General features: G+C 37.6%; 1 protein-coding gene across 1 annotated transcript in view; it reads right to left on the minus strand.

Annotated features, from left to right (window-relative positions):
• The window catches only part of obscnb (obscurin, cytoskeletal calmodulin and titin-interacting RhoGEF b), a 56427-nt gene that overhangs the window by 2028 nt on the left and 39282 nt on the right, over positions 1-15117 (minus strand). Inside the window, 27 exon segments of the mRNA XM_051098132.1 lie at positions 453-495; positions 690-792; positions 880-1009; positions 1191-1293; positions 1375-1542; positions 1620-1733; positions 1842-2019; positions 2165-2323; positions 3911-4075; positions 4221-4337; positions 4437-4596; positions 4761-4931; positions 5021-5097; positions 5210-5410; positions 6080-6219; positions 10226-10327; positions 10453-10496; positions 10603-10630; positions 10761-10979; positions 11103-11201; positions 11312-11353; positions 11545-11742; positions 12058-12191; positions 12345-12426; positions 12813-13094; positions 13371-14624; positions 14708-14977. Coding sequence (XP_050954089.1) covers positions 453-495; positions 690-792; positions 880-1009; positions 1191-1293; positions 1375-1542; positions 1620-1733; positions 1842-2019; positions 2165-2323; positions 3911-4075; positions 4221-4337; positions 4437-4596; positions 4761-4931; positions 5021-5097; positions 5210-5410; positions 6080-6219; positions 10226-10327; positions 10453-10496; positions 10603-10630; positions 10761-10979; positions 11103-11201; positions 11312-11353; positions 11545-11742; positions 12058-12191; positions 12345-12426; positions 12813-13094; positions 13371-14624; positions 14708-14977 — 4783 coding nt within the window.

A 15117-nucleotide genomic window follows, 5' to 3' on the forward strand; every position in this document is an offset into this window, starting at 1 on the left:
TTGAAAAATTGTAAAATATTATTTCCATTTAAAGTAACCGTTTTCTATTACAACATGTTTCAAAATGTAATTTTTTTTTGATGCAAAGATGAATTTTTAGCATCATTACTCCAGTCTCCAGTGATCCTTAAGAAATCATTCTAATATGCTGATTTGCTAAAGAAACACTATTAAGATCAAGTTTGAAAATAGTTAAATATTTTTACTGCTTAATATGTATATTTTACTGATACATTTTCTGATTCTGTGAAGAACAAAGTTCAAAAGAACCGCATTTATTTAATTTAAATTAATTTTTTTTTTTTATTCTATATAGTCACTTTTGATCAATGTAATGTGTACTTACTGAATAAAAGTATTATTTTTATAAAAAAAAAGGAAAGTCAGACTAACCCTAAACTTTTGAACAGTAGTGTATTCAATTTGTATTTTGGAGTGTGTGTGAGACTTACATGATTATAGTTTTCTTCGGTATTTTCGTCTCTTGTTCCGTTACTATAAAAGCAATAAAAAATGGTAAATATGATACAACATATTTTAAAAAATTTAATTAATTGCTAAAATATGAAATATTGCATCAGGATGTGTCCCCCTTTTAAATCTGTTTTAAGTTTCAATAAGTAAGTCATAACAGATGGGAATGTTTTTTAACTAGCTGGCATATGTGTGTTGACAGGCGTCTTTTTTACCTTCTATACTGATGGCCTGATCTGCTCTACGTTCTCCCGCCATAGCCACAGCAGGAGTGATCAGCTGTGCCGCACACCTGGCACTGCCCAGACGGTTCGACAGCTGCAAATGAATGATATGATGATCACTGGCTTATTTCCTCATGGTTGGAGTAAAAAACTTAAAAGACTAAACTAAGAATCTCCATACTTCACACTCATAGTGTCCAAGGTCTCGTTCTCCAGGGTTCTTGATAACTAGAACCAACACTCCACTGCGTGGTTCGGTGTATGTCTGGAACTTCTCCAGGTCTGTCAGTAGTTTACCATCCTTAAACCATCTGTGCAAGAAAATGGCATCGTTTAATACTCAACTCATTTCATTTTGTCAGTAAATTAGATAACACAAGAGACAAACTGTCGTTTATGGAATGCCTTCATCTGAATTTCATCATATGAATCAACCAGATCTTCTTTTCTACCTGGAAATAACATAAATGATAGTGTAAATGGAGCAACTACCTTATCTTGGGACTTGGTGCACTTTGGATGGTGCAGGTGAACTGAGCATCTTCTCCTGGATAAAGTGTGGCGTTCCGGATTTTATTCACAAAACGTGGTGGTACTGCAAAAGGTTGAATAAAAATTAGCAGGAATGAAATGAAGTGAAGCTAGCTTTACTAAGTTGGAAACGTCCGTTACTCACCCTGTACAGTGATTTTGCCTAGTGTGCTTGCGTTGCCTGCAGAGCTGGTAGCAAAGCACATGTACTGGCCTGAGTCGTCCGCTGTCATGTTGTCCAAAATGAGTGTGCAAGACCCGTCTGGGTCCTCAATGATGATGTGATGTGGATCTGCTTCCACGGCACGCCCGTCTGTGATTCAGATGGTTGAATTACTTTAATTCTAAGAGGTAATCAAGAGGGGAAGCACCCAAGATTGGGTTCCTTACCTTTGTACCAGGTCACCTGTGGTTTGGGGGCACCGGTGACCTTGCAGGCGAGTTTTACTGTCTGTCCGAGCTCTGCTGTGCAGTCTGTCAACACTGCGTCGAAATCTGGAGGGCCTGTAATACATGTAAAACACTACATTTTAGGACTAGGGATTATTTTAATTGTAGTATTTAAGAACATGGGATAGTATAACTGATGTTTCATAGGTGTGGGCAACTTACACCAAGCTGGCATGCTGTAGCGCTGCTGAAGGTCACGGAGGTCGCGGAGCCATGAGTTCTTAATGATAACAGTCCGTGCCTGCAACGTGTATTTTCTCACGGAGTCCTCGCGCTCATGCCAGATCTCAAACGCTCTCTCATCACCCTCCACCGTCTCATTCACATCAATGTTTGTGAGCTAAAGAATAAAAACACATTATTTTATTATGCATTATATTTTTATAAACAATATCATCTTGTAAGCTTGAATGATCAGCATTGGCCATTACAGTATGTGCATCACTTAATTTCAGCCACTAAAAAAGCTTTTGCAAAGCTCCAACCTTCATCATATTCTTGAACACATATGCTTGGGTGTCTGTGTTTGTGTCTCTCTTCTGTTTGCAGATGACCACATGGTTTTTGAAGAGGAAGACGTGGCGGTGGTGACCTCTGGAAGATGTTCGAATTCCAGGAGCTCCTTCCCAAACAGTGAAAGGCCCCTGTAAAAATACCCAGAGCTTAATTTTACACTTTGAAGGTTTAAAATTTACTACAAATAGTTGAAACATTCTAGAACACTCAAAATAGAAGTTCACTTTTAGAACAAAAATGTAGAGATAATTTACTCACGTCTTTCTTCAATCGTAAAGAAATTCTTTTCTGAGGGGAAACGTTTCAGGATTTCTCTTCATGTAATGGACTTCTATGGTCCCCCCCGTGAATTTGAACATATTGAGCCAAGGAATATATACTTTTTAACCTCAAATGCTCATATTATCCAGCTCTGCGTGTATTCTGTGTATACCGGCTCAAGAAACTTAGGGTAGATCGAAAAACTCCCATCTCATTTTCTTTTCCAACTTCAAAATTGTCCTACATCGCTGTTTTTTTTTTGTGAAGGGCGTTTGATCTTCTTTGCATGTTCACTTTGTAAACACTGGGTTGGTACTTCTGCAGCGACCCACATGGAAAGAACCTATATGAGGATATATGCGCATATATGAAACCTATATGCAGTATATATGCACATATATGATAATATATATGCTGCATATATGCGTATATATGCCACATATAGGCAAAATTGAGGTGCATATATGTGCATATACAGGCCATATAGGTCTCCTGTATTGCTTCTTTATATCCACAGAAAAGCCCTATATGTACATACAAGATATGTCTCCTATATAGCTCATGGCAGGATCTGGTTATTTTAGCTCATATCTCACTTTGGCAACTGTCATACATGATGCCTAGCTCATATTTTCTATTATCAAGGCAATAACTAAGAACTAACAAAAAAAAAAAAAAAATGCAAAAAACTTATGTGCGAACACGTGAAATTGGTATCACATGTAATTGACATGTTATGGAATTTACCCACACATATAAACATATATGTTTTAATATAGGTTTTGATATAGGTTTTTAATATATGTGACATATGTAAAATTGGCCGTTTTCCTATATTATATGTACATATATGTACATATATGCACATATATGTACATATAATATAGGAAAACGGACAATTTTATATATGTCACATATATTAAAAACCTATATCAAAAACCTATATTAAAACATATATGTTTATATAGGTTATTTCCGTGTGGGGATGTATTTGGAGTTGGAGGAGAAAATGAGATTTGAGGACTTTTTTGACCTAACCTAACTGTCTTGAACCTCAATACACAGAGTTCACACAGAGCTAGACAAGATGAGCATTTGAGGTTAAAAAGTATATAATTTATCTTTTTTTTTTTTTTTGTAGAAGATAACCGCTAGATAAGACACTCTTCCTTGGCTGGGATCATTTAGAGCCCTTTGAAACTGCATTTAAACTGCATTTTGGAAGTTCAAACTTACGGGCACCATAGAAGACCACTATATGGAGAGAAATCCTGCAATGTTTTCCTCAAAAAACAAATTCTTTACGACTGAAAAAAGAACAACATGAACATCTTGGATGACAAAGGGGTGAGTACATTATCTGTAGATTTTTATACTGGAAGTGAACTTCTCCTTCAATCACAAAGCAATAATCTTGTACCTTAAATTGCGACATTTGAGATTAGAGACTGTACCTGTCTAATAGGTTCTCCCAGTGCCTCCAGATTGGCGGGGTAGTTCTCTATGAGAGATACATGGTGTGTGTTTTCCGAGCGTTGAGAAAGGGACGACACCATGGCATAGGCCTGCTCCAACAAACAGCAGTTCTGACCGTTCCTCGCCTTGTTCCGGATCAATTCCTAGAGTTAAATTAAGGGACATTGGAAATGTGTTGGTCACTTTCAAATGTCAGAGCAGAGTCATATCACACAATGTCTAAGCACATGTTGAAATTTTTACATTTTGAAAGTGAAGATTGCCTACAATTAGATCTGGAAAAATTACCTTCAGTAAAGCTCTGTACTTCTGAATTCTCTCCGATGGTCTCTGAAGGTAAGCATTGATGCTTAGCACTGGACCCTCTGAGGGGTCAACATTTGCCAGCTCCGAGACTGTATAATTCTAATGAAAAAAAGACATGAAACATTTTCTGAGTGTTCTAAGTACCATTTTACGCCCCCAGAAAGACATAGCTATACCGTAAATATTTTGTAAACCCACCTTGAAAAATTGGTGTACTTCTTTCTCACTGATGACGGACTCAGCTTGCGATTGTCCAATGAGGTACTGCAGATATTTCTCAAACCCTTCAGAGTTTCTCAGGAAATGCATGGCAATGTCATCATCTGTGTCACAATCACGCAGACCAGGCAGCAAAGAGCTGGAAAACAGTCAACTTCATTATGCATTTCCCTTATGTCACATTTCTATGTCAAGACTAGCACATAAATGAAAACCACTCTTTACATACTTCTTAAGAATGAAAATTGATTATGCAGAGTTTTAGAATGAACCATATAATATTTGATTGTCTGAACTCTGTACCTGCTGTGGAAGGATTTCAAATCATTGATATTACGGAAGACGGTTTCCTTCTGGCTGGTGATTTCAGGCGGTGTGCTTTCCTCATTCACATGCTTCAGATGGTGTGACGTGACGAATTCTATCTCCTTCAGAAACTCAGTTTCTGTGCTGATCAGCTCTTGGATAAGTTGACTAGATACAAGTGAAACCGGGGTAGAATTACTAAAGTAGTACAAAATATAATGCACATCTTAAATGCACTTAAAATTGTCCAAATTTACCAGAGTTTCTTCTTGTACTCTGTCTCTGTGACTTCTTCTCTGGTGGTTTCGGGGAGGTCTGCTACATCTGCAGACAGCTGCAACACAACCAATTGATCATTAGTAAGAAATTTTAAGACACACAAGCAAATGCACAATTTTTAAAATTAGGTGACCATTTAAACCCATTTTGAATGATACTAAACTGACCTTTAGTCTTTTGTCAAGATACGCAGGTGAGACCCATCCTTGGCGAGATGGGTTGGATTTGGTGGGCTTGGTGCGGACCAGCCATTTAAGTGGATGGGCAGAGTCCAGAACCTCCACATACTGGCCCTCTTTCAGAGCGATGGCATCTTTATTGACCCCCATGGGGTTGTAGTCAGCGGTCACCACATAGATATCAAACATCTGCACAGATGCATTGAGATAACCAAACATTTTTAAAATGTGAAGTGCCACCTTCACCCTTTATTATGTGACTCTGGACCACAAAACCAGTAGCACAGGTATATTTGTAGCAATAGGCAAAAATACATTGTATGGGTCAAAATGATGCCAAAAATCATTAGGATATAAGTAAAGATCATGTTCCATGAACACATTTTGTAAATTTCCTACCATAAATGTATCAAAAATTAATTTTTGATTAGTAATATGCATTTGGACAACTTTCAAGGTGATTTTCTCAATATTTAGATTTTCTTGCACCCTCACATTCCAGATATTCAAATAGTTGTATCTCAGACAAATATTGTCCTATCCTAACAAACCATACATCAATAGAAAGCTTATTTATTCAATAAAAAAAGACCGGTATGACTGGTTTTGTGGTTCAGGGTCACTTATGATTCTGCTTTTAAATATCCTTCTGTCAAATTAAAAATAACCAGACGCTTAACTCATATAAAAATAATATGAACTACATAATTATGATTCTAAAATTACACATCCATTTTTATTTCCTCTTCTCAGGAAATTCCTATGTAAACAGAATAGCAATAGGTCTGACACAATTACATTAGTTGTAATAATAAAATTAGTTTGTTGGTGACACTAAGAGTGTGATATTTGTAATACCTCTCCCCTGGCGTCTCCTTCATCAGACTCAGACGATGAGTCTGCGATCAGAGATGGAGGGCGTGATCGGCCGTGATATGGAGATGGGGATGGTGTTTTTGTGTCATCATCGCTGTCAGCTCCTGGGACACGTAATGTAGCTTGAGGCAGACAGAGACAAAAAGAATAAAGGGAGAAAAAGGTACTGCGTCAATTATGGTCATAACAATGTTTAAGTTAAGCATCATGTTTGACAGCATGAGCTTTCAAGCATCACATTTGCATAGAACTACAACACACTTGCTCTGATTCAATTTAAAAAATCAGCAGATGCATATTCAGAATTTAATTTGAATATATAAATCTGGGCATAAAATTTGAATACAAACATTTCAAAGTCAAAAAACAACTGTACATATCTTTAACATATGTACTTCAGAATTTGACAAAATTCAAATCTAAACTCCCAGAATCCCTTGAGGCTCAATGAAGCTTCCCTTCTATGTACTATTTCTAATCCATTTACACTCATTTAAGCTTCCACTCTAATATTTCTAATATTTCTAATCTATCTAGCTATCTAAATCATGCTAGCAACATGCTAGTAATTTGCTAATCATGCTAGCAACATGCTAGTAACATGCTAATCATGTTAGAAACATGCTAACAAAATTCTAGTAACATGCTAATCATGCTAACAACACGCTAATAACTTGCTAATCATGATATAAACATGCTAGCAATGTGCTAGTAACATGCTAATCATGCTAACAACATGCTAATTATGTTAAAAACATGCTAATCATGTTAGAAACATGCTAATCATGTTAGAAACATGCTAACAACATGCTAATCAGCTTGCAGCATGCTAGTAACTTGCTAATCATTTTAGCAACATGCTAGTAACATGCTAATCATGCTAGTAACATGCTAATCATGATAGAAAAATGCTAACAACGTGTTAGTACCATGTTAATCATGCTAACAACATGCTAGCAACGTGCTAGTTACATGCTAATCATACTAGAAACATGCTAACAACATGCTAGTAACGTGCTAATCATGGTAGCAACGTGCTAGTTACATGCTAATCATACTAGAAACATGCTTACAACATGTTAGTAAATTGTTAATCATGTTAGAAACATGCTATCAAAATGCTAGTAAAATGCTAATCATGCTAACATCATGCTAATAACTTGCTAATCATGCCAGAAACATGTTAACAACTTGTTAATCATGCCAGAAACATGCTAACGACATGCTAATCATGCTAGAAACATGCTAGCAACTTTGCTAATCATGCTAGAAACATGTTAACAAGCTAGTAACATGTTAGCCATGTTAGAAACATGCTAATCATGTGCGAAACATGCTATCAACATGCTAATCAGGCTGATCATGCTAACAACATTCTAGTAACTTGCTGATCATGCTAACAACATTCTAGTAACTTGCAAATTATGATAACAACATGCTAATCATGCTAACAACATTGTAATCAGCCTATAAAAATACAAGCAATAAGCTAATCATGCTAAAACATGTTAACAACACATTAAATCATGTAAGCAATGTGTTAAATCATGCTAGCTGCTTCCATACTATTACAACTGCTTCAAACTTTCAGGCTAGGCTTTCTCAAGACAACTTAAAGTTTGTTCTCAAACTTTACTCATCTAGTTGTCATATGCTAGCTGATGCGAGTCGTTAGTTTCTTACTAACGCAAACTGTTTACATTAAATCCGTTTAAACAATCGCCTGTGTACATTTTAATCTCGCGATGACGACATGCTTCCGCTGTGAAATAGCCGCCGTTTTTAAAAATACCGCGAATTCACTGAAGAGACGGTTATGGAGGCTATGGTAACTCCATACTAAAACTTTAGCAACGAACGTGCGTTTGCTTCAACGTCAAACAGCCCGAAGAGATACAAAGTGGTGAAAATATGGATTTGGAAACCATTATCTCTCCAAAATGGATGCTGAGCATGATATGTGAGGAAAACTGTCCCGGTTTCGATGACCTAAACAGACGGTAAGCCACAATAATCGTTTTTATTTAGCCTACAATTCAAATATGTAAGTACCTTCGCTTCCAGTAAGTGTATTTGGTTAATTCCCGGTAAAATGTGATTGTGTTTCAAACTATTACCAAGTTTAGACGAGACAGGATGGCGGGGTCCATGATAATTTGATATGAATTAGATATCCCTGGTGAAAAAAACGGCATTTGCTGGTAGGTATGTTTTGATGCTGGAATGCTGGTTAGGTAGGTTTTGATGCTGGTTTAAACTGGTCCTTTGCTGGTTTATGCTGGTCCTTTGCTGGTTTTTGCTGGGCAAGGAATTCCAGCATCAAAACATACCTACCAGCATATGCTGGTTTTTTCACCAGCGATAAAAGAGTGACGGTGGTTTAAAAAGTTTGGGATCCATTGGATTTGAAATACTGTTTATAAATAAGAGATAACAAAATTGTACAAACTAAGTTTACTCAGTCATTCATCCACTGATCAATTTGAGCATATATTCGAGAATAATCACCAGACAAGTTTTCCCATTGCTATTGTAGAAACAGAGAAATTATGCAAATAACAACAGTGACAAAAAAAGCATCTTTGTGACCCTGGGCCACAAAACTAGTCATAAGGGTCCATTTTTCGAAATTGAGCTTTATATATCATCTGAAAGCTGAATAAATAAGCTTGCCATTGATGTATGGTTTGTTAGGACAGGACAATATTTGGTCGAGATACAACTATTTGAAAATCTGGAATCTGAGGGTGCAAAAAAATCTAAATATTGAGAAAATTGCCTATACATATTACTAATCAAAAATTAAGTTTTAATGTATTTACAGTAGAAATTTTACAAAATATCTTAATGAAACATGATCTTTACTTAATTTTCAAATGATTTTTGGCATAAAAGAAAAATCAATAATTTTGACCCATACAATGTATTTTTGGCTATTGCTACATACATACCCAGCGACTTAAGACTGGTTTTGTGGTCCAGGGTCACATTTTTGACAATCATTTGAGCTCACCACTTGTAAGATGCATTATTAATCATCTATGACTCAGAATATAATCACTAATACTTGTACTGTATCATGTTTCTCCTACAATTTAACATGCACTATATCATGCTTTTTAAAAAGCCAACACTAATGTATTGTTCATGCAACTCCATACATAAATAAATATGTTGGCGAGCATTCATCAATTTTCTGTGTATACTGAAACAGAGACACCTTGAAAGATAAAAATGAGACTGCTTCCACTGAATTTCAGAATGTCCAGTTTATTTTGAATTGTGACAAATGGCCCTGATTTTAAAGAACCATGACTTTATTACCACTTGGCAATACTTTAAGCATTTTTAACTTAATATAATATCTTAACTGAATTCTTTTTTTTTTTTCAAAAAATGTTAATGGCTAAAGAAACAGACAAGCAAAGTGATTAACAACAGCATAGCCTTATGGAGAAAAAGTCAAGGTTCTGGTGTGTTACACTGGAGGTTCTGCGGATACATACTGGTTACTTTGGGCCAAGATTTCATCCACTGGAGCACTTGATGGTTCTGTAAGCTGTCTGAACAAATCAATGCTTCAATGAGAATGTGAGTGAATAGAGGGATGAGAGAATGGATGGGTAGTTTGATGGATAGACAAAAGAATGGAGTCAGTGAGCTGCTTAGGAATTGAGGAATCCAGAGAGATTTAAAAAAAAAAAAAAAAAATATAAAACAGAAGGGAAGTTCAGGAAAAGACACAAAATGTGTTTATTAAAAATTTCCAGAGTATAAGTAATTATTTAAAAAAGTGAATTTGCAACAGGTGTACTCCATTTCAGTACTCAGTACATCCTGTGACATAAATTCAAAGCATTTGAGCACACGCTAAACTCATTCAAAAACAGTGCACACTGTTTTGAGTGAATATTAGGATGCATCTGTAGAGAAATACTACATTAGCAAGATAAATAGTTATTAATAGTGCAAAATAACATACAATAAAATTGACAAATTAAGAAGGCAAATTTAATAAAAAACAGTACAGTATAAATAGCGCATACATTATTTATACATATTGCTTAATATTATTGACTGAAGAAAAAAAAAAACACACACACAAGCAAAAAATATGTTTTCTCTTACCTTGAGTAATCCTGGCAGATACCATTTCTGTGATTTGGGTTGTGAGTTTTTGTAAGAATTCCTCAGTACCCACTCCACCCAGGGAAGACAGTTTGATCTCTCCTGAGATGTAATCACAGTAATCATTTGTATTTGTTGCAGATTCATTGACAAATACCTAATGGTATATATAATGCACTGATAGTAAACAAAAGAGTAAAAAACAAAGATCAATATCAAATATTTACCTCTGCCCTCTTCCTCTGGTGGACTGATAGTAATTCCCAGAACCCTGGAGAAAAAAAACATCTAAATCTCTAAAACTTTAAAATGTTTAAATGTTTAGATCAATAAAAGTATCTAAATTGACAGCTGTAATCATTTATATTTAAACTTACTCAGGCCCCACTTTCTTCTGCTCTGGTGCTGTTGGACAAAAAAGTAAGCATGATGAAAAGGTATGCATACCAGTCATAATCTTGAAAAAAATAATGATATTAAAAAGGCGTCATGTGATTCTGACATCACTACGGTCACTAAACCATGAGTTCCTGACCTGTCTCCACATCCAGTCGGGCTGTGTTGACTGACTGTCCAGCACGGTTGGTGGCGATGCAAGTGTACATGCCGCCATGTTTTTTTTCCACTTCCATGAGAATGAGACTATGTTGACGGCCAGAGCTGGCCACCTTGTAACCTGGTGTGTCTGCCTTGATCCACAGAACATCCTTATCTGACACTTCCTTTAACCAGTTTACAGATGGGGTTGGGGAGCCTTTGGAAGACAGTAATTTGGCTTGACATATTTCACTTTTTTTCATGTTCCGCTTAATGCTTTGGTCTATTTCTCAAAATTGCATATGAAGTTATTTTCATTTATTGTGGTAACACACTATACCTTCCACTTTGACTGACAGCGTTATACTTGCTCCCTGTTTCACCTTCTTGTTGCTGAACCTCTCCAGGAAGCGTGGTGGCACAAGTGACACCTTTGAATCTATTTGTGGAGCAAATGACATGCATGCATAATTTTCATATCAATACTTCAAAGTTCATGTGGAACAATGATTCATAATCACACATGCTGTATGCAAGATAGATGCTTACCTCTAATTCGTGCCTGATCAGGTGCTGGGCGCTCTCCAGGAGCTAATTAGTAAAAGTAAACAAAGAAATTAACAGAAAAACATTCTTGTTCAGCACATTTGGAAAACAATTTTACTGTAATTCTGATGAATCACTTATCATTTTAAATACGCTTCCAATTCTTGTCACAGACTTACAAAGACACCAACGCAAGCGACATATGAAAAGAGTTAAAGTATAAAAGCAACATTTACCCAGTACATTCAGTCGTGCTGAAGAGTAGGCAGAACCAGCTATATTGCTAATGTATGCTGAGTATTCTCCGGTGTCCTCGCGCTTAACATCCAAAATCTCCAGACTGTGCTGATCTCGCTCAGTCGACAGTACAATTCTGCTGGAGGCTTGGAGTGGGGTGCCATCTTTGAACCAGTAAACCCTTGGTGTGGGAAATCCTGCAGAAAGGCGTTGAAACAGTGTTTGCCACCCATTTAACTGCAAATGCAACAGCTGAAAATTACAGTACACTTGGATGCAAAACAATGTGCATGTTTATTAAGAATATAAACAAGTTCATATAAAGGATTTAGGACATTAATGTCATTATGGTTAGAGCGACTAGAGTTGAATAGATACAACAGGTGCACATGCAAAAGAGGAAACACTTGGAATAAATAGTATTCATAATAGCATAAATAACCAGAATACAAATAAAACAGAATCTGAAATGAAACAGAATTTGCATCCATGGAAAAAAAAACATAGCTGACCTTTGACCCTGACACTCATTTTGGCAATGGGTGCTCCAGGACTGAGGAATAAATCATGTAACTCATCCACAACCTGAGGAAGCTGCTCATCCTCTGCCACAGACTCAAAAGCCTCCGTGTCCCTGTGCTCCGAGCTAAAAGAGGAACCGAAACACAAGCAGAAGCCCATTTAGAACTAGCATGAAATTTAAATCAGATGTTAGTTCTATTTTAAAATCTATTTTATCCTTGTAGTACTGACATAAAACATCATGAAAATCACTTTAAATTAAATGATCGACTCCTACCTAGACACATAACCTTTAGCACTGACGTAGGAAGATGTCTCTGTGGCATCAGCTGCTGTGTCATAGTCTGAGCTGCAAGACACTTTACATATATAGAAGACTGAATCAGTAATCAAACAACATGAATCTTGAAATCTTGAGTCTTACCGAAAAATAAAAACTGTCATCATTACTAACACTCATTATTCAAACAACAAATCCAGAGAATAAATTAAATTATCTCTAATTAGTTCTAAATATCAAATATAAGAACATCCATCTTAAGTATATTACGAACTTGCATTTTTAAGCCATCTTGAGACAAACAACAAAAATGATAAAACGCATGCATACACTTCACAGATGCACCAGTAAAAGAAAGTGTCATCTTAGTTAAAACGTTTCAATCTGGGACACCATTTTGCTTCCTTATCTACATTTGTGAGTTTTTGGGTTGTTATTAACACTTTCTTTTAACAGTGTACTCACTGTCCACCCTCAGCTCAGCCTTGCTGGAGGCGATGCCACTGTCATTTTCAGCCATGCATCGGTACACGCCCATGTCTGTGGGGAGCACAGCTGTGATGATCAACTGGTGATGGCCTTCCTGGTCTTCATTGATCATGTAGTGGTCGTTTTCCTCTAACATCTTTCCATCCTTGAACCATCTCACAGTGGGAGAGGGGTTGCCGACAATTACACAGTCAAAACTGACTGGAAACCCATCAGGAACATCTTGGCTACGGACCTCCGTCAGGAAGACGGGGGCCGCTGGGAGGTTGGTAGGTGATTAAGATAATGGGGAAGAGCAAACAAAACCGAAAAGAACAGAACATAGCAATACTGTTGAGGAGAAATGCTGAACAAGGCGAAAACATAACATGCCATCACTTTAAGATCCAAAACAAGCAAGTTGCAACATTTTGTTGTACATTTCAAAAGTGCTGGCCTATTATGACAAACAAAATCCAACAATGAACCATGCAACTTTATGAAGAACCAAACAACAAATATTTATAGTAGAACCACATGGAAGAAGTGTCATACCAGGGGCTCCTGTCATGAAAGCAGGCATCGGTCGCTCCTGAGTTGGGGTTTGGGAGCCATCTTGGGAGAGACCCATCTTTGTGATACGCAGCTCTACCTTAGAACCAGCTGCTGCTATGATGGCCGTTTCGATGGGAACTCCTTGATAAGTAAACATTTCCTGGAAGCGCTGAGAAGCTACTTGAGCTTCTGATCGGTTATCAAATCGGATGTAGATATACTGATCGTCTTCCCGGTAAGACTGTAGCCCTGTTAGAGGTAAATCTCCTTCATCCGCACTTACAAATGGTTCCTCTTCCACATCTGGAGGGAGGCGAGTACGAAGAAGTCGCCGCAGTCGTTTACTTGCTTGGCGTAAAGTCTCATCCATCTCACTCCCTGAGGAGCTCTCAGCTTCACTATCTGCACTGTAGCCCAAAGTGAGAGGACGTCGCCCAGAAGATTCCCGGAGGGTCCCTACAGTGACTTTGCCACTATGGGTGGAAACACCAAACTTATTGGTTACTTCACAAGTGTATACACCCGTGTCTTTGGTTGTGGCAGCTGTCACTACTAGAGAGCAGGTGCCATCATTATAGATGTCAATGTGATGGTGTTTGCCATCTGTTAAGGCTTCACCATCTTTCAGCCAGCGAACTTTATCTGGCTTACCCTCCACAATGCACTCAAGATGAATTGTCCCATTGGGCTCCTTAGTCTGATCCTTGAATACTTCTTTGAAGACTGGTCGCATGTCCCTCCTGGCTTTATAACCTTTGAAGGCTGCCTGAATCTTGACAGCAGCCTCCTGCAACTCATCTCCTTGCTGATCTTCTATGAGGGGCTCCACAGATGTCTTCGTAACAGAGTCCTCTGTCATCTGGAAGTGCTCATAGAGTTTCTTGGAGGCAATAGTCTCAGTGTGGCTTTGCACAGTCATAGACGACTTGCTGCTTTTCTTAAGGTAAGACACCAAGCTTGTCCCACTGAGAGATTCCTCATCAGAACTTGTATAGAGATTAGGCTCTGCTGTGATCTTGGGTGTTGGCTCAGCAGGTCTCACTTCTATTTCAGGTGCTTTTCCTTCTTTGCTCTGGGCCTTTTCCTTACCATCTTCTTCTGGCAACTCTGAAATTGAATCTAATGTAGGTTCCCGACTCATTCTCCTCTTCTTGGCCACTGCATCCCACAGAGCATGTAAATCTCCTTCGGAAGCAGCCTCAGGAGGCAGTTTAGGTTGGCTGCCCGCATCCTGAGAAAGTGTTGTGTCATCTCCTGTAAACATTTTGATGTTGGAAAAAGTTCATATTAAACATGACATAAACAAACGATTACTGAGGTTAAGCAAAGTAAACTACCTTCGAGGTTGAGGTTGATTGAAGTCTTTGCTTCTTCTGAGGCTACGCAAGAATATACACCTTGGTCTGTAGACTGGAAATCCTTAATGAGCAAAACTTCGCTCTTTCCTTCTGTTACCATTTGATACTTGACCCCAACCTCTATCTCTCTGTTGTCCTTGAGCCATGTGACTGATTTGCTCTCCGCAGAAAGTTCACACTCCAAACGAACCATCTTTCCTTTTTGGGTCTTAGAGCTGCTTAACATTTTGGTCATGGTCACTGGTGCATCTGAAGACCAAAGGTCCGTTCAAAGAATAGTTGAAGAAATGTAGCAAGAACTCAACAAGAACAAATACAAATACAACATACAACACATAAAAAATACACTTGTTTGGAGAATAGCTTTTAGTGTTCTACCACTACTATAG

This window comes from Labeo rohita, chromosome 24 (genome assembly GCF_022985175.1).
Source record: "Labeo rohita strain BAU-BD-2019 chromosome 24, IGBB_LRoh.1.0, whole genome shotgun sequence".
Taxonomy (NCBI): domain Eukaryota; kingdom Metazoa; phylum Chordata; class Actinopteri; order Cypriniformes; family Cyprinidae; genus Labeo; species Labeo rohita.